Raw genomic sequence first — 26,911 nt, forward strand, 5'->3', positions numbered from 1 at the left:
GGATGGGGCAGAGGGCTGGGGTTCAGGCAGTCCTGCCGATGGGGGGGGAGGGTAAAGGAGACAGTTGCCCTGGACCCTGGTGATTCAAAGAGGCATGGGACTCCCAAACATTGCCACTGCTACTATGGCAGCAGCAGCGACAGTTTCTGGAGTCCTGAGCTCTTTAAATCATCTCTAGAGCACCATGCTGCACTCTCTGTGCGAGTCAGAGGGTTGGTGGGGGAGGAGTGCAAGGTGGAGGGCTAGCCACCTAGCCCCGCCACTTGCATTCAAAGCTCCGCCTCTTCTAGGAGCGTGTAGCTGCTCCCTTCTCACCTTGCCAAGAGCCCACAGAGGCTGTTGGCTTTTCTCGGTTCAAGGGAGTGAGGGCTCTGACTGAGGAGGACACCCCATCCAGAAGCAGCAAGCTCTGGACAGACCCCTTTCTCCCACCTCCCCAGCAGCACTCACGCTGCCCCACCATCACTATATGTGCCCCTCTCAGGTGGCATGGGGATATACTTCCTCAGAATGAAAATTTTTCATTCAAAAAACAAGGGCAGAAAGAGTTCAGAGGGAAAACTGAGAATCAACAAACTCTTCTCCACGCTCAACTCTGGAGAGAGACTACAGGTGAAGATAAGGGTGGGGGAAGATCCCTGAAAGCAGACTTCATGCTCACCTCAGAAGGAGACCTGAAAAGAGCAGCTCATGTGTGGGAGACACAGCAAGAAATCTTGCTGGCTATTGGAAAGCAGGAGGCTATCTTGCATACAGAGACTGGTGGTGAAGAGAAAGAAAAAAGTGAAAAGGAGGCTGAGCCGCCACCAAGGGCTCTCTGAGCTGTAGCTGCTGTCACTCGCTCCTCTGAACCTCCATCCACACACTTCAGACTGCTGATGGCACTAGCGCTGCCCCTTTTTGTAGCTGGTAGCAGCAGGCAAGGGAACATAGCAGAGCTGCAGAGTAGCCACCCAGGGTGCAGGTTCTATATGGGAGAGGAAGCGCAGCAGGTGAGGCCGGAGAGAGACCCAGACTCAAACACTGATGGAGCCAAATCCTAGGCCAGGAATATTCTTAGAGTCCTTGCTAAGAAGCATCTGCGGACTGTTGGCAAAAGGGTCCCAGATGTTCTTTCACCCACAACCATTTCCAGTTCAGGGACAATCTATACTTTAAAGTCAACAGCACTGCTATGGGTACCTGCTTGGCTCCATGATATGCCAACATTTTTATGGCTGACCAAGAAGAATATTTCCTCAGCTCTCCCCCTCTTCTACTTACGCTACATTGATGATACCATCATATGGACCCATGGGAAGGAGACCCCTGAAGAAATCTACAGGGATTTCAACAATTTCCATCCCACTATGAACCTCCGCCTGGACCAGTCCACACAAAAGATCCAATTCCTGGACACTACAGTACAAATAAATGATAGCCACATAAATGCCACCCTCTACCAGAAGTCTACTGACCGCTATTCTTACCTCCATACCTCTAGCTTGCATCCAAGTGATGTCACATAATCCATTGTCTACAGCCAAACCCTAAGATACAACTGTGTCTGCTCCAGTCCCTCAGACAGAAACAAACATTGTTAAGATCTTTATCAAACTTTCTTAAAACTTAAATACCCACTTGGGGGAAGTGAAGAAACGGATTAACAAAGCCAAAGGAGTACCCAGAAGTCACCTACTTCAAGACAGGCCCAACAAGGAAAATAACAGAACATCACTGGTCATCACCTACAGCCCCCAACAAAACCCTTCCAGTGCATCATTGCCAATCTATCCTGGAAAATGATCCCTCATTCTCCCGGACTCTGGGAAACCAGCCAGTCCTCACCTACAAACAAATACCTCCAATCTGAAGCAAATACCAGCAGCCGCATACCACACCTCAGAAACACTTACCCTGGAACCTGTTCCTTCAACAACCCCTGTTGCTAACTCTGTCCACCTATCTATACTAGGGTTCCACGAGGCGTACATCTAGTTCGGATAGGAAGCCTAATCCGAACTAGCTAGTCTATGCCGCGTGTAGCCGCGCAGCACGGAGTCCGAACTAGCCGGCATTTAAAAATGGCGCCGGCCGGCTTCATGCAAATGAATTCCAGGAAATTCAAATCCCGGGCTTCATTTGCAACTCCGTATGACTACATTACCCCCCCTAGTTCGAACTAGGGGGGTAGTGTAGACATACTCCAGGACCTAACCACATAGGCCATAACATCAAGGGCTCATCCACCTGTACATCCATTAATGTGATATATGTCATTAAGTGCCAGCAATGCCCCTCTGCCATGTATATGGGCCCAACTGGATAGTCTCTGTTCCAAAGGATAAATGGATACCAATCAGACAGCAAGAAAGGTAAAATATATAAATCTGTGGGGGAACGCTTTAACTTCCCTGGACATTCAGTAATGTTTTTAAAAGTAGTCATGCTTCTACAAAAGAATTTTAAAATCCAATTACAAAGGGAGACAGCGGAACTAGAGTTCATTTGTAAATTCAATACAATCGTTTTAAGATTGAATAAGAATCTTAACTGGTTAACACACTCCAAAGGCAGTTTCCTCTCTTGATGTTCACATCTCCACATCTAGTGCTGTGAATGAGACACATCCACCCTGACATGATTAACATCATTAACATCGGCTTTACGCTTGATGAATAACTTTTGTTGTTGTTCTTATATACATCCCTGCCTTGGTAATTTCCACTCCAACTCATCCGATGAAGTGGGTTCTACCCATGAAAACTTATGCTCTAATAAATCTGTCAGTCTCTAAGGTGTCACAGGACTCCTCATTGTTTTTGCAGATTAAGACTAACACAACTACCTCTCTGAGACTCAGATGTTTTAAGGACTGAATAGGAAGAGAGGTGTTTTCTAAGGTGATGCATTACCAGATTAGGCCCAGGTTATAGGGCAGAACCATTGCAGTTTTGGAATGGGATGCTTTTGTAGTTCACAGGACACTATTGTGCTCATTTAGCAGGCAGATAAGCAACTTCCATCATAGGTGAAATTGCTGAGCAAATTGCAAGTCCTGAGGTTGTTAGAGGTGCTGTGGTGAAGTATGCATCCCAGAGGAAAGGTAGTCCTTACTCCACTAAGCACAGATATAAAAAGCAGTAGTAGCTATTGTAGCTACCTGGCAATCCAAGAGCAGGTGAAGTCCGAAACAACTCCTAGACTGTGACTATTTATTGGCATGGGCTGGGTTCTTTCCACCAGTTCATAGAGCAGTTACAACTTTTGTCAGCTCCTGTCCCCTTTCAATCCACACTTGTATATTTTTTCCAGCTCCATCTTCTTTAGAAAGCTATCAGAGTAGGCATTAAAAAGCAAAGAAACAGTATCATGCAGATATGGTGGAAAAGAGATGTAGAGCTGAGCATTAGCTAGATACCGAAGTTTTCAAAAACAGCGATTCTCCCATGTCTCCCCTGTGCTCAGCTTTGTCTCTCACTGCCTCTTTCAGCCAGAGGCTCCTGGAGGGTTAGGAGCTCCTGCTGGAGGACAGAGGATGCTGTGAGTGGAACTGCTTTTCCATTTCTAATTTCTGTAGCAGATGGTTACTTTATAGTGTACTTGATGATCATCCATGTAGAGCTGGCAGGCCACAAGAGGCTGACTTTCCTCTTAGTTTCGATATGTGAAATTAAATAGTATTGGCAAAATGTAGCACAGGCCCAGCTGCTTGCTGAGGCCCTGATAAAAGTTCTTAAGCATTTGCTTACCTTAAGGAACTGAATGGGACTACTAATGTGTTTAATGTTAAGTTGGTGCCTAAGAGCGCTGTTTGATCGGGACTGAGGATTGTGAGCCATGTTTATATAATTTCCAGTCTGTCATAGCAGTGGAATGTCTAGAATCTACTCTCATCTTCTTATACATTTTCCTTGATATTGTGTTTTTCAGTCCACTCCCAACATTCATTGCTTCCCCAGCATCACTCCAAGTACCAGACAAACATTTACTACTCAGTCTTTGGAAAATGTGCAGCACCCGCTATTGAGCTCAGAAGGGAACTCTGGTAGAAGAGAGAGATTTAATTTAGTTAACAGACCTGCCAGATGCATGAAAAGCTCAGAGCTATTTACTGTTTATGTATGTGTGGTTGCTTGTGTAAGAGGGTTCAGCTGTGCCTTCCAACAGAACACACATATACCGAGCATGCTTTACTAGTCACTTAAGGCTGCTAATTTTGACACCTGTGTAATACATCTGTTGGCTAGATGCAAACCTGTGGGCTGGGAAGAACTTTAGAAAATTAAGCAGAGAGGTGACAGTTCTTGTAAGAACTTTGATTCAAAAGGCAATATATTAAAAAAAATTAGAAACTGAGCTAAAATATTTAATAGAAACAAATACAGAAAAGAGAGAGGTTAGCAGAGAGGTTTTCTCTCATAACTGAGAATGTGTTATGGGAGAAAAAACAACCCCTTGCAACTCCTGACATGTAAGACCATGCTTTTGGATGTCTGTAATAATTATCATCTAGTCACTATGTATTTGCATTTGACTCCTTAAAAATTTAAAAATTTATTCCAGAATTAACTCCTTTTGTTTTAAACAACGAATTAAGTGCATTGTGTCATACAAACTGATATTTCAGAAGCAGTTTTGGTCACATTATCCTATTCGTTTTATATGTGATACTTTAGAAGATCCCCAAACCTTTGACCATTATTTCTTAGTGCCATAAATGTGGCCTTAGGGAAATTATCTATAATGGAATATGGAGGGATACTTCACCAAGAATGTAAGTTGTAATAATATGACCAAATTTTGCCCTCCCACAAACCTCCCTATGAATTGTTTACACATCACAAATAGTATATGTCAGCTTGTGCAACCATTGGTAGGGCTAATCATTTGCATTTGGGGCCACCTCCCAAAAAATGATCTTCACCATTTTTCTGCATGTAAAAAAATTCCTAGATACCCATTAATTCCATAATGACTTCCTCTTAATGACAAGAGACCACATGTCTGGGAGTGGTGTGGCTGTGGGCATTTCTGCTATGGAGTTGTTTAATTAAACTTTGCAAATAGATTTTTCTATAATGGGGGGAATGAATTCTTAATGCTGAAAAATGGTTAGTTTGTAAAAAGGGGTTTTCAAAGCTTTAGTATGTTTGAACTTTGAAAAACTTTTATTTGTTCAAACTAGGTGTTTTTCAGCACTAGGAGTAAAAGAATAAAATCCCATATGTGATAATACCAAAACCATTCAAATTTCAGCCTATGATCATATGCATTTCTTGTGAAACCATGTTTGTGTTAAACATTTCCCATTAATCCCATTAATCCCTTTTCTACTTTAAATATATAAAGGGTGGACTAGAAATATGGCCTGAAAACACTGCTCAGAAGAGGATGAGCAGAAATTTTAGATGCTTATATAAAAGTGCCTTATTTAGTCATTAAGCAAATCTTTTTATTTTTAATTAGAATGATATGGGAGGTCAACGGAGCTTAATAAACAAGTGGACAACTTTCCTGAAAGCAAAACTGGTGTGCTCAATACCTGGCCCTGAGGGAGCAGACACATACTTTGATGAACTACGTAAGTTGAACTGATCTTTACTAATTTGTTATATAATCAGTTCTTGGCTTTAATTTAGAGAAACTTGGGGCAGTGTTCTGATTCTCACTTGCATCAGTTTTATACTGTGGCAAGTCTCCTATGTATACCTGGTGTAAGTGCAATTAGAATTATGCCCTGATATTTTTACTTAGTGTTTCCCATTTGGGGAGAAGTTCAGTTGATTCCAGTTAGGGGAAAAAAACACCCTAGATGCTGGGAATTGGAACTTCAGGACAATTCACAGGACAAAAAACTTCAAAATCAAACTGGTGTAAGGATTAATTTTATGTATATCCACATGATAGGGTGGTGAATATGAAAATGTTAATAGTCTGTTTAATAAAAATAAACTTTTCCCATTACAGAAGATATATTCTTACTTTCCACAAGAGATGAGAGAAACCCACTAGTGTATGGAGTCTTCACGACTACAAGGTATGTGTAGTGTCACGCTTGCTCTCTGAATCCAATCCTAAAGGCCTCACTCAGGCACAAACCTCTGAAAGTCAAAGGGAATTTTCCAAAATAAGACCTGCATAATAAGACCTCTGATAACATAGGCCAATGTTTTTAAAAATGGGTGCCTAGAGTTATGCTTCATGTAGCCATCTAAATAAGTGCCTGGTTTTAAAAGATTCTGTTAAGAAACAGAGTGATTTTTTTCACAAAAATCTTTAAGAAGTTGAATTTCAAAATTAAAAAAAGATGAACTTTACAGAATACCCTGAAGCATCTATTATGACAGCATCTACTTGAAATAAATGCATTCTCCTCTGCTGCCAGAACCTGATTATCTTGTGAGATCAAACAATATGCCATCTCAAGTGAAATGGCTGTAGGTCACTTTTGGCAATAAAGCACTTTACAGTGACTGTGATAGGTTCCTCCTACGGTGGCTCTTGGCACTGAGATGCCACAGCGCCTGTCTGACCCACCAGCCTGGGTTCCCTTTACACTGTAATACTGTGACCAGCCTTCCAAGTCCTCTTTCAGGCTCCAGCCTGCACTTTTACTAGCACACACACAGGTAGAGAAACTACTAGCTACAGTACATGCAGATGCTGTGATCAGCTCTTAATGGAAATGCTCCAGCTAAGGCACTTCCAAGATCCTTGGGCATGCACCCACTCGCCCCCCCCCTCCCCCCGAGATAGTAAACCCAAGATTATACCACTTTGCACTGCACAGGGAACTTTAGGGTGTAAGCTCATAAAATTCACCTCCTCCCTCAATATGGAGAGAAATATACAGCACATTTCTACTCCGTATTTTGACTCCCACATGCCGGTTTAAAAAAAATAAGTTTCTGAACTACAAAAGATAGATTGTAATTGATTTATTGAGTTACCAAACACATCACAGCAGATTACCTACTAAAGAAACATACTAAGATTAACATACTAAAGAAAGTGTGTGTGAATAGCAAATGCTCACCCTAAATGATGATTCTGGCAGGCTGCAGATTCTTAAGGGGTAAGCTGAACCGCTGACAGTGTAGAATCCCAGGGTGTTCCATTCACAGGCTCAAAGTCCCTTCAGTCTGGGTCCAGCACTTTCCCCCAGTTCAGTTTTTGTTGCTCAGGCCTTTTCAGGAGTCTTCTCAGGGAGAGGGCCAGTGAAGAACCACAGTGATGGGCCTTAAATAGTTTTTGCAAATGGCAGGAACCTTTTATCCAGTGTCTTTCTCAGGAATTAAAATTCCAGTGGTGGGGGGAGGGGAATTGGCTTTATAGGAAGGGAGTCAGAGCCAATGAAGTGTGAGACTGAAGGTGAAGTTGAGGTGTATGCTAAATGCAAAGTCATGCACATTGGAAAACACAATCTCAACAATACGTACAAAAGGTCAGGGTCCAAATTAGGTTAACTACTCAAAGTGCCTCTGAAAATATCCACTCAATGTGCAGCAACTGTCAAAAAAGCTAATGGGGATGCAAAGAACCATTAGGAAAGGGATAGATAAGACAGAAAATATCATAAAGCTACTATATAAATCCATGATACTCTCAGATATTGATTATAGTGTGAAGTATGGTCATCCCACCCTTCAAATATATTGGGATTTGAAGAGCTACAGAGAAGGGCTACTAAAATTATTAAGGGTATGAAACAGCAGAAGAGGTTAAAATGACTGGGAATTTTCCAGCTTGGAAAAGAGACAGCTAAGTGGAGACATTGATAGAGGTCTATAAAATCATGATTGATGTGAAAAAAGTAAGAAAATGTTATTCAGTCCTTCACACAACACAAGAACTAGGAGTCCCTCGATGAAATTAAGAAGCAGCAGGTTTTAAAAATCAAAAGGGAGTATTTCTTCACACAACAGGCAGTCAACCCATGGAACTCTTTGCCAGGAGATACTGTGAAGGCAAAGTTGTAAGAGTTAGAGAGAACTAGATAATTTCCTGGAAGATAGGTCCATCAATGGCTATTATCCAGGGTAAGCAGTGCTGCAACACCATGGTCTGCATGTCCCCAGCCTCCCATGACTTATCTTGCATAAAATACATCATAATGTGCCATAATCATATCATAATAGTTTTTAATGAAGAATGTGGGGTGTGTTGTCACATTGATACATTGGCATTATAGGTGGGGATGGTAATAGCTAATATCCTCTCACCTTACATTAGGGGAGTGGGACTGGAAGAATAACTAACGTTTGTGAAGCACTCAGATATTATAGCGATTAGCATCATAGAAAATCTGAGAAAATTAATCATTCTGTTTTCCTTCAAATCATGGTCGGGGGCCACACATTGAACAGTAAAGTTACAACAAGATATTGAATAGCTGCTGATTAAGTGAGCACCCTGCATCCTGTGAAGTAAATGAAGCAGAAGTCCTGTAGATAAAATAGCATGTAGTCATGTTGTTAGAGACGGTAGCATAATGCATACACACAAGGGGGTGAGTTAAGTTTGCACTGGCAGCCTTCCTTCTGGCCTTTCCTAACTTTTGAGTGTTTGACTGCCCAATATTAATAATGTCTAATCTTGTTTTTGCGTGTCATGCAATCTACCTGCTGTGGATAGAATGGAATGCAGTCATTCTAGACACAGTTTCTATCTCAGTTTGTAGTAGTCTTTATTATTGATTTGTATTACATAAAGGCCCAGACCAAGATCTGGGTGCCACGATGCTGGATGCGAAACATGCACATAGGGAGTTCTCATCCTGGGGAGTTTATAATCTATACAGACTAATCAAAGGGGACGAGGTGGAGGCAGGAGAGTGACACAGAGAAGTGACTTGACTTGTCCAAGGTCACATAATTGGCTAGTGGCACAGGCAGAAGTAGAATTCATGTCCCTTGGGTCTCAGTCCAGTGTCCAAAGAATGAAAGATACTATAAATATCAACTGTAAGAATACTGTGAAGTAATACATTATCGATAGGATCAATGCCATAATCAACAAACCTTCTAGGGACCTTCATACAATCCAGTAAACAAATTGACAAAATTGAACCTAATTCCATAGCCACGGAAGCTGTACAGAAATAAATGGATGTCCATTTTGTCACCTGAAGTGAAAGATAAACAGACTTGCCTACGGTTTGGTTTTAATTAGATAATTCAATGTCTTTTTTTTAGAAAACACACGTAACATTTTATTTATTTTTTGTTTACAAGTCTCTCCAATTCTCTAGTTCCCTGTACAAGAATTAAAATACATCATGTCAAATACAAACTGAATGTAAAGGGCTGTCCTTAAATCTCTAACATTCACACCCCACAGTCTTAGTCAGAATAAGGAACAATAGGTCTCTGGATCCTTCATCCACCAGTCTAAAATATGTTTTTCTTCAGAGTGGCCAAAAAGTTAACAAACCTAGGCTCTAGCAGTCCAAAGCTTTAATCTATAAATCACAGTTAAACTATATATTAGCATTTATCAGGCCAAAGCTGTAATGTATACCATACATAATTAGCACCACTGTCCATTACAATAATGATCAGGTATGGGACTTGATCCAATGTCTATGAAAATCAGTGGAAATCTTTTAGCTGTCTTTAGTTCACTTTGAATCAGGCCTATACTGAAAATTTTAAAATGTACTTATAAAGATACTTAATTTCTTTCAGCTCTGTATTCAAGGGCTCTGCAGTTTGTGTTTACAGCATGGCTGATATCAGAGCTGTTTTCAATGGTCCTTATGCCCATAAAGAAAGTGTGGATCATCGATGGGTACAATATGAAGGACGTATTCCATACCCCCGGCCTGGTACTGTAAGTGTCTCTTTAAATGTATATGTCTATTTTTACTCAATGACCATTATCCTTTTTTTAATATACGGGTAACTTGTATTTCCCTTTCAGGATGTTTTAAATTATCCTCTCAACCGGCCCTCATGTTAACAGCTCAGACTTCTCCCTACCCCTCTTCATAGCTCTTCCGTTTCTCTGAGATAACATTGTGCCCAGACTGTCTATTTCCTGATTCTCTCCCATTCTATCCTACTCCTGGTGATATTTCCACGTGTAGGTGGAGATCCTCTCTGAGACATCAACACTTCATAAAGAGCCAAGTACTTTTCCGTGAAGACAATTAAATGACGATGATATGTTTTGTTTAAATCTCAATTTTCAGTGTTGTGCTATAACTTACAGTGTTTAGTTTTGATAAAATTCTGTTGCCATAGATGTGATCATTGATTTCAATTCTATCATTAATACAAGTTGTTTTAAAGTAACGTAAGTAATTAATTATCATAATGTTTAAGCTATCCTGGTGGGGGGAAAAAAAGATTAATGGGAAGAAAAAGTACAGCTTAAATCAGTAAATGCTCTGAGGCAAAACAGGGAAAAAATGTAAAAAAAAAACCCCAGCTTCCTTTTATTTCAAAATGTATAATTTAATGAACATTTCAAATATTAGGAAAAAAGGTTTAGTTATTCTTTAGTTGGTCAGAAAATGATAATTTTGTTAGGAATTTAAAAAAAAATATTGAATTGGAAAAATTTGGGCCAGCTTAGCCATGTGTAGAGAAGAGGGCAAGTTCCATGCTGGGGCTGAGAGGAGAGCAACAGATGCCCTGTGTAGATCGAGACATAAATATAGACTGGACAGAAGTTCTCAAACCTCTCTGAAGATTAGTCTGCATCTTAACAGAGATTGTCCCATAGGCCTTTCCCCTTCCTATCCAAGAACCTACACAATCACACCTTGTTGTGAGAAACTGATTGTATGACAGATAAAACCAAGGACCTGAGCTTTCCTTGATCTCTGACAGTAATTCACTATCTAATTTTTGCTTTTCTTTTCAGTAAATTTCTCACTCATATGTGTTCTGTTCATCCCCCTCTCAGTGGACATTGTCATGCTCACAGTCTTTCAGCCCAAACCTGAGGGCAGTTTATTAACTGTAACACACAACAGTGCTATTCTACTGACCAACACAGGCTGTAAGGGTCCCAAGACCTTTCCCTTTTCTCTTCTCCTATTCCAGGCCTGGCCACAGAAATATACTTCCTTTCTACAACTCCTTTTCCAATTGAGCTCTCACAGTCCTATCCCCGTTCCCAACTGATCTGACATAACTGACCAGGGTTGACTGACCTCAGGCCCCCTATTCAACAGGGGGCAGACCACCATGTTATGCACATGCATATAGGTAAGAATTTTGATCCAACTATTAAATAGAGAACTCTAATTTAGGACTCTACAGCTAGTGGTTGCCCAACCAGAAATACCTAGGGCCTGAGTTGAACACTTTTGTCTGTCAGTGGGAAATGAGATGTACAACTCAGGCACAACATGTCTCTGACTGGCCTCCAGCATTTGAGGTACTCAAAAGTAGAAGCCACCTTTGACAATTTAGGCTAGAACTAACATTTACACTCAAGCTCATTACTAAAAAAAAAACAACAGGTGCAGTTACTCATAGGTATAAAATAGGGCTCACAAAACCAGAAACTGTCACAGGCTTAGCATGCTGTCTATAGATAAAATGTCTTGATACCTTAAATGGCTGCTTCTTGGAGCAGCTGGTTCTGGAACCCACAAGGGGAGAGGCTATTCTTGATTTAGTTGTAAGTGGAGTGCAGGATCTGATTCAAGAGATAAATATATCTGGACCACTTAGAAATAGTGACCATAATATAATAAAATTTAAGATCCCTGTGATGGGAAAAACACCTCAGCAGCCCAGCACTGTGGCATTTAATTTCAGAAAGGGCAGCTACACAAGATGTAGATATAATGGAGATTGCCTATCTCCTAGAACTGGAAGGGATCTTGCAAGGTCATTGAGTCCAGTCCCCTGCCTTCACAGCAGGACGAAGTACCATCCCTGATGAATTTTTGCCCCAAATCCCTAAATGGCCTCTGCAAGGATTGAACTCACAATGCTGAGTTTAGTAGGCCAATGCTCAAACCACTGAGCTATCCCACCCCCCTAAATGAGGAAGTTAGTTCAACAGAAAGTAAAAGGTACAGTGACTAAAGTAAAATCTCTGCAAGCTGCATGGAAACTTTTCAAAGACACTATAATAGAGTCCCAACTTAAATGTATGCCCCAAATTTAAAAAACACAGTAAAAGAACAAAAAAAGTGCCACCGTGGCTTAACACCAGGTAAAAGAAGCAGTGACCGATAAAAAGATATCTTTTAAAAAGTTGAAGTTAAATCCTAGTGAGGAAAATAGAAAGGGCCATAAAATTTGTCAAATTACATGTAAAAATATAATAAGAAAAGCCAAAAAGGAGTTTGAAGAACAGCTAGCCAAAAACTCAAAAATCAATAGTAAAATGTTTTAAAGTACATCAGAATCAGGAAGCTGGCTAAACAAACAGTGGGGCCTTTGGATGACTGAGATGCTAAAGGAGCACTCGATGATAGTCATAGCGGAGAAGCAAAATAAATTATTTGCTTCAGCCTCCACAGCTGAGGATATTGGGGAGATTCCCAAACATGAACCATTCTTTTTAGGTGGCAAATCTGAGGAATTGTCCCAAATTGATGTGTCATTAGAGAATGTTTTGGAACAAATTGATAAACTTAACAGTAACAAGTCACTGGGACCAGATGGTATTCACCCAAGAGTTCTGAAAAACCTTTGGTCTGACCCAGTATGGCTGTTCTTATGTTCTTAATTGGAATTACTCTTCTGACACTGCAAGGCCCAAGAAAGAGGAATATACTATCAATTTTGCAGTAATGGAGGGATCATAAGATCATTAATTTGTATGTGTGTATTAGCCATCACATGACTGAACTGAGATTCACAAGGAAGTGTGTGTGTCAGTAACCCTGTCAGCACTGATCTGTATCACTGATGTGGATGGCCCTATCTGAAACAATTTTAAATGTTGCAAGATTGAAAGATAAATGGATACATTCCATAACCCTTCCCCTAAGTCGACAGTTACTTCCTTTAAACACCTGATAACAGCTATGGGAGAATGGTTCCATAAAAATTTAGGGTCAAATAGTAAGGGCCTTCTTACTCAATCTTTTGTCAGTAGATGTCAGTAATAGTTTTCCTGAACAAGGATTGAGTAGGGGATTTGGCTGATAGGGAAGAAAGTATTCTGCAAGTGAATATATTGTATAATTAAATATTACACAGTACACGTTTAGTTTCTATTTAGCATTTTTAATACAGGAATCTTTTGTCTTTAGTGAGATGGAATACTCCTAGATCTTTTAAACTTTGAGATTTAGGATTTATTACCCCAGTCAGGATAAATTGCTCATTAATTATCTACCACAGCTACAAGTCCTGTTCCAGCATTAGTTGAAAGTACAATAGCCACTCTGCTCAAGCAACCCTGAGGGCAGCATAAGAACAAAAATGTGCAGTCTTCACATTTTTTTTCCTGTTGGCTCGGGGCAGTGTTCTTCAGATAAGGCACAGGTATCACTTTTCAGGCTTTTGAACAGCTTGATGAGGAGGAAGACTTAACTGTTTTGGACAAAGTTTGAACATTCCAGGCACCCATTTTGCATTTACCACCAACACTCAGGATATGGGAATGCCACTTTCACAAGTTTTTACTGAGCATTTTTCCCTCAGACAGAGAAATTCTTGGCCACTTCTGCTCCATATTAAATTGTAGGACATAGACAGCAAGAAGAATATTTGTAGTTATACCCAGCAATGGATCTCCATCAATATTAGTTCAAGTTTTCAAGTTCATCTGCTTTTTGGTGTGAACATAAGAGGAGGAAGACACATGAATTACAAAGCCTGTTTACCAAGGAATGCTGCTGCTCAGCTTGAGATCATGTCACCAAAAGATTCAGTGAGATGGCCAGTAAGGACATAGACTGACTAGCCAGCCAGCCTGTCTTAAAGCCTTAGCTGTAGACTGATCCTGATTTGTATGACAGTGATGACCCGAATTAGGTTCCAAATTCAAATTAAGAGGTGGAGCTCCCATCTTGTGACAGGCTAAACCAAAACCATGACTGAGAAAACCTCATTTTACGATGAATAACGCCTTTTTTCGAAAGTGCTCTTTCGAAAAAAGGCGCTATTGAATGCAAACAGGGCTTTTTCAAAAGAGAGCATCCAGACTGCCTGAGTGCTCTCTTTCGAAAAAGCAGCTTGCTTTTTCGAAATAAATGGTTGCAGTCTAGATACTCTCTTTAGAAAGAGGCTTGTAATCTAGACGTCCCTTAAGGTGCCACAGGACTATTTGTTGCTCTTAATATTTTAATTTGGAAAATAGAAAGATCTGCCTAATTACTAAGACACAATTAAGGCATCCAGAGCTCATATGGGATTCATTCTATTTCTTTTTGTTATATGTTACTGAGTGCTTAAAAATGAACACAGAGTGAAATGTATTCCCTGTGGGCTTCCAGAAATGCATTAGCTTCCTTTAAGCACTTATACAGAAGCTGGAGACTGTTACCCTAATTTAACATTCTGCTCAACTGACGTTATTATCATCTAAGTAAATAAAGCTGTTCACTATATATAGTGAGACCATGCTGATACATAAATTTTGACGAAATGCTTCCTGTGGCCGTTTGACTCTGCGATAAACTCCCAGTATGAGCATGATATCGTGACTTCACAATACTATATAGTATAGAAGTAACAGGATCCCTTTTTTGCTTCAACAAAAGACAGGACTATGCAACACTTTAAAGACTAACAAGATAGTTTATTCATCACCTAATAAACCATCTTACTAGTCTTTAAAGTGCTGCATAGTCCTGTCTTTTGTTTCAGCAAGACCAGACTAACACAGCTACATCTCTTTTACTTTTTTGCTTCAGTTTCTTTCTTGCATTGTTTGCCTGCCCTCTGGTGTTAGTTTAGGGTCCACTGATACACCTCACTCCTAGGCTTGGTCAGTATATGATGTATGCCTCTTTAATCCATGGCTATACCAGTGGTGTTCATTGGACTCGCCAGGAAATAACAAACATTAAACAAGGAGAAAATAACTGAAATATGCTGGAATTTAGGAGGTGAAGAGAGGGACAAATCAAAAATAGCAGCAGGTAGATCTGCAACAAAGGTTCATTTTTTCAAATGGACCTGATTCTGGTTTTCTTTTGCCTCTTTAAAATAGAGATTGCATGTCCTCAGTTGTCACTAGAAAATACTAAGGGTATGTCTGCTCTACAGGACAAAGTTGAATTAAGATACGCAACTTCAGCTACATTAATTGTGTAGCTGAAGTCAAAGTAGCTTAACTTGGCTTTTGGCGCTGTCCCTTACTCCTCGAAAAAGCAGGGTTGCCGGAAGCAATGGGAGTGTCCCTTTCACTTCAAATTAGCTGTCTTAACCAGATCTCTAATTCAAACCCTGGAAAATCGACAGCAATAGCTTCTTCTTCTGTAGTGTAGACGTACCTTAACTGACGTTTTAGCCAGGAAATTACCATTAATATTAGAAAAGGAGCAGGATAAAATCTCCAAAATTTCTGCTTAAAATATATTCTGAAGGTTTCAACTTTTATAATTAGTGATTTATAAAGTTCTGTCCAGCAGAAAGTAAAATAGAAGGATTTTGATTAATTTAAGGGAAAAAAAGTCTTTTGATCTGGCTACTCTTATGGCTATAACCATAAATATTTAAGCACCTCATCAGCTCTGGATTTCTGGGCTCTTTGTTTTTCAAAGCATTGCATTTTCTAAAAAATGTAAAATAATTAAAACTTAAATGAGATTCTCAGATGTAATCTCTTTCTTCTTCTCTCTCACTTTTCTGTAGAGTTCCTTCTCATAATATGAAACAACTGATTATATGTTAACTCTTGTGTCACCTCTGTTGTTTCAGTGTAGATAAGATGCAGGTAGTGGGGTTTCTGTACATCTCATTCTAACTGGACAGAGCCCTGCAGGAAGCATCCTTCAAAGCCGACACTCTGCCAAAAACTCCCACTAGCCCACTTGCTGGTTGACTTTGCAGCTGTAATAAGCATGTTTCTAAAACAATGAGGTTACACAGTTTAAATTATTATTTGTAGACTAACCTCCCTGTTGCTCCTGATCTCTCTGGGCTGGAATGCTTTCCTCACTTCTCCAGTTCATCTCTCCTTTGATCTCCACACTATAATTGGGAGGCCCGATTAAGTGAGGCATTTCACTTTGTTGTTTTCCTGAGGAAACCTCCTTACTAATATGCTTTGCCTGATATGAATCATCTTTCAATTAGGAGCAGATTTTCTGAACTCAGTGAATATTTGTCATCTTTTGGACTTGCAAAGCTTTATGGAGAGGTGTACAGTGTCACCTGCAAAGTCAGGGTCACTTAGCGGATTCTTTTTATTCCAGGCAACCTAAAAGCAATTCTCTCCATTAATTTGGTCAGGAGCAGTGATACAGCACGTTTAAGGCAGTTAATAGAACTCGGTACAGCAGACTTTGAATAGAGGAGCAGCTGATTCCAAATCCACCTGAACTAACTTTTTTTTTCATTTGGTTCAATCCAGGATCAGGCATCAGCCAAGGGAATTTGAGTCTTTTAAAAAATATTTCTCTTTCTTAAAAAAAAAAAAAAAAAAAAAAAGTTGGTCTTTGACCACCTTTGCTGTTTTGCTGCTCCCTGTGTGTGCCTAGCCAGTGGGCCTGCATGACATATCAACAAAGTTAGTTCAAAATTGTGTTTTCTGAGCCTCCCTGTGGACCTTCCTGAATATTATTTACTGTCTCTATCCAAAGAGATATACATGGATGGTGCTGGAAGGCAGATTTGAAAACCAAATGCAGAATAAACACTGGAACTTCACACACTGCAAATCAGAAAATGCAGAATTTTGAGTAATGTTTTTAAAGAGCCCAAGTGACTTAATTTAAATCTAATTTTTCAAAAGTGACGTAGGAGCTTAGGAGCTCAAATCTCATTGATTTTCTATGTGATATAGGCATCTAAGTTCTGATGTCATTTTGGAAAAAGACATCTAAGTACTTTTTGGAACTGTTACCTTTTGTCCTTCTGTTGAAATATACGTATAGCTACATTTTATTTTTAAAAAAGATGCAAAAAGTAAATATCAATGCACTGTTTAAGGTGCTCTCTAAAGTCAAGAGATGTCAGGAAATGCAAAGACTAGAGGTCATAATTTTAAAAAACAACTAACTACAATGTTAGGCTCCCACACACCTTCCATATTTTCAAAGTGCTAAGCATCCAGCAGCTTTTATTGACCTCAGCAAAAGCTACAACATGTTCAGGATTTTGATAAATCATATTTTTAGGGGCCTAAATTTGGCATCTACTTTTGAGACTATTAGCATATATTTGCACATAATATTGACTCAGCAGTGCAACACATCTCTGTATTTTGTGTGATGTATTCACACACACTATATTACACTACAAATTTAATCTCATCCTTACAACCTTACTTGTGTGCGCTGAAACCAAATTAACCTGTATTAACATACAGTTGAAAAAAATTAGCCTTCATTTACCATCTCCTGATTTTAGATTTTATTAGTGCAAATGTGCTTTGGCATAGCCAATAGGAGAAAATTTTAAAAAAGCATCTCTAGCTTATCAGTTATGGTGGCTTTTCTCCAGAATTTCTGTGTAGCTTCTGTGGTTTCATTTCCTCCCATTGTAGAGTGGGCAATTTGAGCTAGAATTGTGTATATCAATAATATATCTAAGGGTTATAGAAAAGAAGTAAATATTAGTGTCCCTTTTTACAGATCCAGAAACTGAGGTTCAAAGAGATTTTCCTGAAGTCATCCAGCAGGCCAGCATTAGAACTGGGAGTAGAATCTTGTAATCCTGAGTCTAGAGCACCAAAAACCTCCCTAATCAGTGGACACCTCCTAACTCTCAGATATGGTTGTGTACATTAAGAGTAACTGTAACAATATTGCTGGCACTACTATAGAGTATATGTCAGTAGAACTGAGATCATCACTGGACCCAAAGCAAATAGGGTCTAATCAAACTCCTGTTGAAGTCAGTGGAAAGAATCCCATTTACTTTAATGGGTATTGAATCTGTGCCTTAACGTTTTGTGAATCAGATTTTACACAGCAGCTGAACATGTGTGAACAGTTTGTGTGGGGTTTTAAAACCATTTAATTTATATTCATAAATTTAATTTAATTCATGAAAGCCAAGAACTAACAAATGTTGGTAGAGTGATTTAGCCGACGTCTACACTACAGGAGGAAGGTCGGCTTAAGGTACGTAGCTGGAGTTGACATACTTTAAGCCGAGTTTCAGCACCATCCTCAATGAAGAAGGTCAATGAGAGAAACTCCCCAGTAGACTTCCCTTACTCCTTGTGACTTGAGGACTGCTGTGGTCAATGGGGGAGGTCCTCAGTATTTGATTTAGTGAGTCTTTACTAGGTCCACTAATTCGAACCCCAGAAGATCAATTGCTGGAGTGTCGGTCCTCTGATAAGTGGCCTCATAATGTGGGTAAGTGTATTGTAGGCTTCCACCCACGGCTAAACTAATCCTCCCCAACAGACATTAGTTACATCACTTAATGCACTACTGGAAAGTGCTCGGATACTATGGTGATTAGGGCATATAAGAACCTGTATAGAGTAGAATTCCTCTAATGTGAATGTAGAACTGCCACTGAATTCAGAGTGAGATATATTTCCATATCTAGTACTTCCACATGTGCACTAATGTCCTCTATAGAATGGGTGGAGATCACCCCTCTCATTTTCACTTGTGACAAATGTCAGGATGTGATCTCGGGTTCCAAAAGATGAAAAGCCACTTTGCTGCCTGGCCCTAACATCATGTGTCATGCTGATTAGTACAAAAGGAAACTGAAGCCTATTGCGATTGTTCTATAACGATGGGTGGAGAATGATTTAAACAGCGGTTTGGTGACTTGCCAAAGGGCAAAGTCCTGTTGGTGGCTGAGAATAATTTTTCATTCCCTTATTCAGTATCCTATGCCACTGCCTATTGACACAGCCAGCTTTGCCAAGCACAACAGGATTGCACCTGGCCAGCTGTTTTTGATGGTCAGGCTGTTATAGGACATGATCCAAAGTTCACTGAAGACATTGGAAAAACTCGATTATTTCAGTGGGCTTTGTATCAGGCCTTTAGACTCTACTCCAGCCAATTACCCTGTGTAAGTGTCCATGGTGGCCCATTGAAGTCAATGGGCAGGGAATGCTGGCACTACACACTGGAGGATGCATGCCTTTGGGAGTTTCCATATTGGTAGACATTTTGCTCTTCATCTCATAGATTTTACAGGTGATGCCACCTCTTCTGCATCTCTTTCTAGAAATGTCTGAAAGGAAGAACAAGGTGTCTAAATGTCTCATATGCTAGCCCTTGGAGCATCCATCACATCTTTTATTGTCTCATACTAATTTAGATTTTCAAAGTGGTATTCAGAAAAAAAATACCCAGAGCGGCTGGGATTCATTTCTGAATGGAGGACACACACACAAAGCCCTTGAATATGTGGATTGTGCCATATAAAGTGTAATATATTTAGCAACTGATCATGCAAGTCACAGGAAAATTTACAAAGGAGCAAAAAATAAATTCCATCAATGGGGAGCTCTTAAACATCTAGAACCAGGAAAAAATCATCCTCATTCTACTTTCACTTATGCTGATCCAAATTGAACAAAATGAAGGGGAGAACTACACCATTGTAATCTATTAATGAGGTCTCAAAACAGTGTAAATTGGTGAGGATTAAATTTGGATACTTCAGAGAGATGGGAATTTAAAAAAAAATCCATGTCCCCTGTCCTGAACATGTACTGTTTAGTTATGGCTTGATTTATTTACGGCTATTGTTTTATCTGATTTTTTTTTCTGCTGTCACTATAGATCCATCTGAATTTACCAAAAATATCTGAAGGGCTTTGACTAGCCTTTGAATTGATTTTTAGATTTGTTTCACGAACACTTTATTTCTCCTTCTTACATAATATCAAAGCAAATTATTCAGTCAGAAATTCACTGTGTTAAAATAGCATTGTTTTCTTCATAATTGAATCTGACTATAGTCAACCTCTAGGGAATAACCTTTTAATGTCTTTTGTTTATGAAAGCGCATCAGACAAAAGAATGTATGTGACCATGCTCAGACAACCAGGGATAAAGACTTTATGCAAATGCTGGCAGAATGCCACTAGGAATAACCCACAGCAAAAAAATATATATTTCCAAAGGAGACTTTTATAGTATCCTATTGACATAGCTCCTCATCTTTCTTTGCTTGTGCCAAACTCTGTTTTCCAGAGATACCCGCTGAATAACTATCACAGGGCAGTTAATGCCAAAGCAACTGTATTTTCCAGTTGAGTCTTTCATTTTTAGCCACAGCAGGACACCAAATTGAAGGTTGACTCTAAATGATAGGACATGGAGTACTTGCTGATGTAGAGTGAAGATCTGCCTTTCAGTGATGTAACACCTCAATAATCTAGTGTAGAACTTTTAAAACCTCATAAGTAATTTAGGCACAGTCAAAAGTGTTTTAAGGATAGTGAGAGTTAGGCGACTAAATATCTCAAAATCTGGGCCTAGTGGGCCCATGGAATTCAAAACTGCATTAACTCTGAGTGAGACTTTGGCTTCTAACTGCCTGCAAGCCAGATTTTAAAAGTATTTAGGGCACCAAATATTGTAGTTATGCTTAATTCACATTGAGTTTTAATATCTAATTCTTTAGGCATATGAAGACCTTTAAAATTCATTTTAGAAAAACACAATTTTGGCTGGCATGTCACTTAGGTGCTTTTGAAAATGGTACCCTTAGTCAAAAGCCACCTTTCCTCTAACTGGTTTCTTTCTTAGAAGGCTTGTGCTGTTTTATATGCAAATAAAACTCATTTAACTTAAAGAGAATAGTTACCAAACTTCAAGGTAATTTGACTTTTTGGCTGGGCTGGACTGTACAGATGGAATTTAGATATGAATATGGGATCCAAGGTCTCTGCACAAATGTACATGTGCAAAACTGTTACTGATATCAATACAGGTTCAATACATGTATAGAGAGCACTGTCTCAGAGTGTGGATCTAGTATGGATCTGTCAGAAGAAGGTCGTTCCTTGTACAGGCAGTCCCCGGGTTACGTACAAGATAGGGACTGTAGGTTTGTTCTTAAGTTGAATCTGTATGTAAGAACCCCAAGCGTCCCCAAGTCAGCTGCTGCTGAAACTGATCAGCGGCTGATTCCAGGAAATCTGGGGCAGAGCAACTCTGCCTCGGGCTTCCTGTAGTCAGCGCTGGTCAGTTTCAGCAGCGGCTGACTTGGGGACGCCTGGGGCAGAGCAGCTGGGGTGCTGCTGGGTTGGTCCAGTAGTGCCCAGAGCGGCGCTGCGGGACCAACCAGCAGCGCCCCAGCTGCTCTGCCCCAGGGTCCACAACAAAAGCCTGGTCTGCTGGGGGGGGGGGACACTAGCTGCGCCCCCCCCAGCAGACATGGGACACGGGGAGCAAAGCCGCAGTGGCAGCGGGATGCCGCGCCTCTGAGGCTTTGCTCTGGCAAAGCCTCAGAGGCGCCGGAACCCGCCGCGGCTGCGGCTTTGCTCCCGGTGTCTCTGGTCTGCTGGAGATGGTCCCCCGCAGACCAGGGGCACCGGGGGCAGCTTTTTTCGCCCCGGAGGTCGAAGTGGCGGATCGCTGCCTGCGAGCTCCGGGGCGAGAAAGCCCCGTTCGTAAGTACGGATCCGACATAAGTCGGATTCGCGTAAGTCGGGGACTGCCTGTAGCTATTATCGAAAGAGAGACCTCAATAATCATTTGTCAACAAATCTCTACTTTATCTACACACTGAGTCTGACAGTTACCTGATTGCAAGTAATGCACATAAACAATGAAGGGGAGGCACGTTCAGTTCTTCATATAGTATGTACAGTATATATTATGAATGTTTTTATTATGAATGTTTTAAATGTTGTCAAAATATATGTAGAGTCGCAATTCCTAACCAGTGAGTCTTTAATTGGCACGCAAGATAGGCTATCAGTCACATTGCACATTTGGTATTTGAAATATGTCTGTTAGAGCATGAGTTCTATTTCATTTGCTTAAATCAGCTGCAGAGGATGGGATGCAAATGATCTCATCCCAAGCCTTAATTTTACCCTTGCGCACGAAGCACAGATTCCTTTATCAGACTTCCCTTCTTCTCACGAAGAATGTTGTGGCTCCCAGGAAGCACAGGGATTGTTTTATCATTTTTCTCACATGTATAGAAAGCCGCAATGTTCACTTAAAAGGCTTTAATCAGAAAGGTGTGTGCAGTAGCAGTGTCCATGTTCCAAAAAAAGATGCTGAATATCTGGAGAAAGTTCAGAGAAGAGCTACAGGAATAATTTGGGGCCCGGAAAACATGATGAAGAGAGACACAAGGATCTTAACCTGTTTAGGTTATACAAGAGAGAGTCTAAATAAAGGTGGCTTGATCATAGTCTGTAAATCCCTACATAGGAAGAAAATAGGAGACAGGAGCTAAATAACAGACACAAGCATAACAAGTGGAGTGTGCTTAAGCAGTTCTGCTTTAGTAATGCAGAAGGTGGTGTTTTAACAGCAGTAACTTTGAGTGGTCCGGGTCAGACCACAACCTTGGAGTTATTGGATGAGTTTCTGTAGTGTCTTCACACAATCTTTGGAGATACAGTACTTCTGTTTACACTTCTCCCACTTGAGCTGGGAATCTTTTCTGCCTCATTTTACTCCTCTCTGTGGTGTGTAGATCAGGGCAGCCTGTGGCTCTAAGGATATGTCTACACTTGCAGCCAAGTTCAAACTAGAGATGCAAGTGTAGGCATTCGAAATGGTCAATGAAGCGGGATTTAAATATCCCGCATTTCATTAGTATGATCTTGCCGGTGAGTTACTCCGATCAACAGCTGTTTTGAAAGTGAAAGTGCACGCCAGGACTTCTTTTGAGGAGTAACATTAGTTCGAATCAAGGGGTTTGGTTCGAACTAACGCGTCCCAGCACGCACTTTCACTTTCGAAACAGCTGTTGATCGGAGTAACGCGCCAGCGAAATCATGCTAATGAAGCACAGAATATTTAAATCCCTGCTTCATTGACTATTTCGAATGCCTACATTTGCATCCGTAGTTCAAACTAGGGTGCAAGTGTAGACATACCCTCACACAACAGTGATAAAAAGAAGCATGTCTTGGTTTTATATCCTGGCAATTCGGAGATTTTCTGTTGAGAACCACCAGAGGGTACTATAGTCTAACTGTTGAAAAACACATGCCAATCCTAGTAAAATAGGTGGACAATGTAACAGGTCTTCCCTTTCTCCCTTTATTTCATACCCAGTTCAATTGCCTGGCTCCTTGTTAAGCTATCTGAAGTAATGGGCCTCTAGCTCTTCTATAACTGAGTGCACCTTCCGGTCTGGAAGTTCTACTGATATTCAGCTGGCACTTTCTCTGACTGGGCAAATAGCAGACAAAGTCTTACTTCCATATTAATAGTGTCAAGTATCAGAGGGGTAGCCGTGTTAGTCTGAATCTGCAAAAGCGACGAAGAGTCCTGTGGCACCTTATAGACTAACTGAAGTGTAGAGCATAAGCTTTCGTGGGCAAAGACCCACTTCCCATCTGACGAAGTGGGTCTTTGCCCACGAAAGCTTATGCTCCTACACTTCAGTTAGTCTATAAGGTGCCACAGGACTCTTCGTCGCATTAATAGTGTGAGGTTCTAGACTGGTGTCCTGAACTCCCACAGATGCTTAGAACTGAGGCCTGATTAAGAAGAGAGACCTGGGACCTCTACTTTTATACTAAAAATAGTTACAAAATTGTGAACATCAGGCATTTGTAGGTGTTTTTTCCTATGTTACTTGTCATTTGTGGCTGAAAGCTGTTTGCTCTTTATTATACAATTTCTTTTGAAAAGCCCTTGAAAATGTGCCACATACAACCCTAATCTCACTGCTGACATGGACCAGATCGATGATAGTAATAATAAATGATACCATGATTAGCGCTAGTGGTGCAAACATATGAATAGGTGTCATAGTTGTACAGACTGTTTGATTGTGGTCTTCACACCCATTTACTGATATATCTCAAGTCCCAAAGGTAACTATTTTGAATAAGTTTCATAAACTGACTTTTTTACTTGAATGGGGGGAAATAGAGTCTGGGGGCTTGTTTTCCCTTACCCCAGATCAATGCTCTGGAGATTAATCTTCCAGGTTTCGATTTAGTGGGTCTAGTAAGACTCTACTAAATCGACTCATGATGGTGCCTCCATCATTCTCAGTACTCCACTGGATCCTGAGGATTAAGGGAAGTCAATGGGGAGTTTCTTCCATTGACCTTCTGCACTGCTGCAGAAATTCTACATTTGGTATGTCGACTCCAGCTACACTATTCTTGAAGCTGGAGTAGCATATTGTAGGTCAACTTTCTTTGGTACTATAGATCTGGCCTGGATACTTGAATCTCTATTGCCCTTTTTCATCATCATAATGTGTCTGCTAGCCTGCCAATCCTTACTATCCCAACCTAGCAGCTGACCTGTGCTTCCACTTACTTTGCTGGAAGTTCTGCCTGAGAGAGGGTTTCTAGATTGTCCAGGTGAAAAAGTGATATCAGAAAATGCATCTCCTTTGTGAAAGAGAGTGTTACTGCAAGGCACTGAAATTTATATTACTCAGAAGTGGCAATGGCCTGGGTGAAACAAATGATACATGTTCAGATAGTTTTAGAAGCTATAGGAAAATTGGATGGGAGTGGAGGAAAACAGAAATGCGGGTTAAAGAGAGAGGCTTTTAAAGACATGAAAAATTAAAAGATGAGGAGATGGGAAAGGAGCAAGCTGAAGAAACCAACATACAGAGAGTTCTTGGATGCATTTCTGATCAGTTATTGTGCTTCCGTGTCGTGGTGACTAGAAAACTTGACACACACTTAAGGTATTACAATTCTAGGCCAAATTTCTTTCTTTCTTGATAAAATCTTGGGTATATCTTTGTCAATCAGACAGTTACAATATACACACAAAAGCCAAGGTTGAAAAAACAATGGATGTCAAAAGTTACATGCCTAATTCTGTAGTTAGGCAGCTAAACAAATGTGGTGTGTTGTTTTTTTTCAATTGGTCTTGGCACCTAGCAACTTTCACTGATTTCTGAGGGCTCTGCATAGGATCCTGCATAGTATGCCTTTTTTTTTTTCATTTATAGTATACATTCATTTATCTCCATGCTTTGTTTGTGAATATGTTTTTCTAATGCAAAATGAACCCTTCAAAATAATCAATATTTTTTTTAAAAGTCCTTTTTATCTTCTTTTTTTTCTCTTGTGTTCAGTGCCCAAGCAAAACCTATGACCCACTGATTAAATCTACCAGAGACTTTCCAGATGATGTCATTAGCTTTATAAAACGCCATCCACTGATGTACAAGTCAGTTTACCCAGTGACTGGAGGACCTGTATTTACCAGAATCAATGTGGAGTATAGGCTGACGCAGATTGTAGTGGATCATGTCCTGGCAGAAGATGGGCAGTATGATGTTATATTCCTAGGCACAGGTAAATTAAAGAGCTCTCGTATTTCTTCCAGGGCAGTATAATAAAAAAGCTAAATAAATTCGAAAAAGATAATTTGGAGTCCATTTGCAACAGAGGTAACATTATTCCCATTTTAGTGATGGGGAAACAGAGGCACAAAGTGGTGGTGTGACCAAGATCACCCAGCAGGCCAGTGGCAGAGCAAGTAATAGAACCTTGATAGCCTGAGTCACACTCCAGAGGGCCACACTGCCTCCCCTTTATCACATAGGATAGGTGGATTCTGCAGCATGCTTGGTCGTTCAACAAATCTGGACTATTTGGGACATATCTGGGGACTGGAGTGAATTTCAGAGACAACTGTCTCACAGGTGCAGGAATTAAGTCTTCAGGGCTTTTTATTCAGTCTTTCTAACAAGTACTAATTTCACTAGCAAACAAGGTGTCATGAATTCTCTTCCAGCATCCATACACTTTAGGCCAATAAGTGAAGAGTGAGATGGACTGAGATTTTAGCAAGAGGAATAACGTTTTGATGTCTTTTGCACTCATAGCACAATTGTCTCTGCAAGAACAAGCCGTGTCCCCAATATTGGAGAACTTTTATTGCTTTGTTTTTCTGAATGAAGTCTTTCTGACAGCTATGAAAGGAGGAAAGTAACCATGCACTTCCATATATCATGAAACCCCTACAATACAAGTATAAAAGATACATCTGAAGCATGCACACAATACACACACATGCGCGCACACACAAAATCATTCATAAGTGACACATACTGAGAAGTTATGAAAAAAATTAAACAGAGATATAGAAATGGAAGATTTGCTTCCTAACACATTGTTTTGGAGTATTCTAGAATGTACATGGTTTTGTGCTAGCCTCTACTGAAATAGGTTTTCATGCAAAATGATCTTATGTTAGATCAATAGCTAACCTCCTGTCAGGTTAGCTATTGATAGATAACATTGACATCTAATTCTTCATTATAATTATTCTTTAGTGTAGAGATTTGGAGGTGGCTAGGTGCCATGTACTCACTAGGTGGTGCTCTATAATTGGAATAGAGAGAAAATCAATAGCTCCAGCAGATTGTCAGTTAAAAAGTGAGCTCTTTTTTCATCAGAACTATGTGTTTTTATTTCATTTTATATTTTAAATCTCTTCTGTGGAAATTCAAGCTGAAAGATAATATTTCAAAGGTGATATAATGCATGCATAAAAATACACAAAATAACTCGGAGGTTTTGGGCATCAGACAATCAGGAGTTTAAAATACGTTTCAGAGGGTTCAACCAAAGATTCTGGAGCATTTAGAAAGGCTGCCTGTTACGTAGATGTTCCTGCTGCTGCCCTGGGCAAGCCCAGATAAGGATGGTGACATTACAAACACAGAAGGCAGATACA

At 40.2% G+C, this 26,911-nt stretch overlaps 1 protein-coding gene across 3 annotated transcripts in view; it reads left to right on the forward strand.

Moving 5' to 3' along the window:
* The window catches only part of SEMA3D (semaphorin 3D), a 203,824-nt gene that overhangs the window by 150,114 nt on the left and 26,799 nt on the right, over nucleotides 1–26,911 (forward strand). For all 3 annotated transcript variants that reach the window (XM_014570492.4, XM_006117129.5, XM_006117131.5), the window contains 4 exons: nucleotides 5,449–5,563; nucleotides 5,950–6,019; nucleotides 9,669–9,813; nucleotides 25,302–25,524. In XM_014570492.4, the coding sequence (XP_014425978.1) occupies nucleotides 5,449–5,563; nucleotides 5,950–6,019; nucleotides 9,669–9,813; nucleotides 25,302–25,524 (553 nt within the window). The remainder of the gene's footprint in view (nucleotides 1–5,448; nucleotides 5,564–5,949; nucleotides 6,020–9,668; nucleotides 9,814–25,301; nucleotides 25,525–26,911) is intronic.

The sequence above is a fragment of the Pelodiscus sinensis genome, chromosome 1 (genome assembly GCF_052426305.1).
Source record: "Pelodiscus sinensis isolate ZL-2025 chromosome 1, ASM5242630v1, whole genome shotgun sequence".
NCBI lineage: Eukaryota > Metazoa > Chordata > Testudines > Trionychidae > Pelodiscus > Pelodiscus sinensis.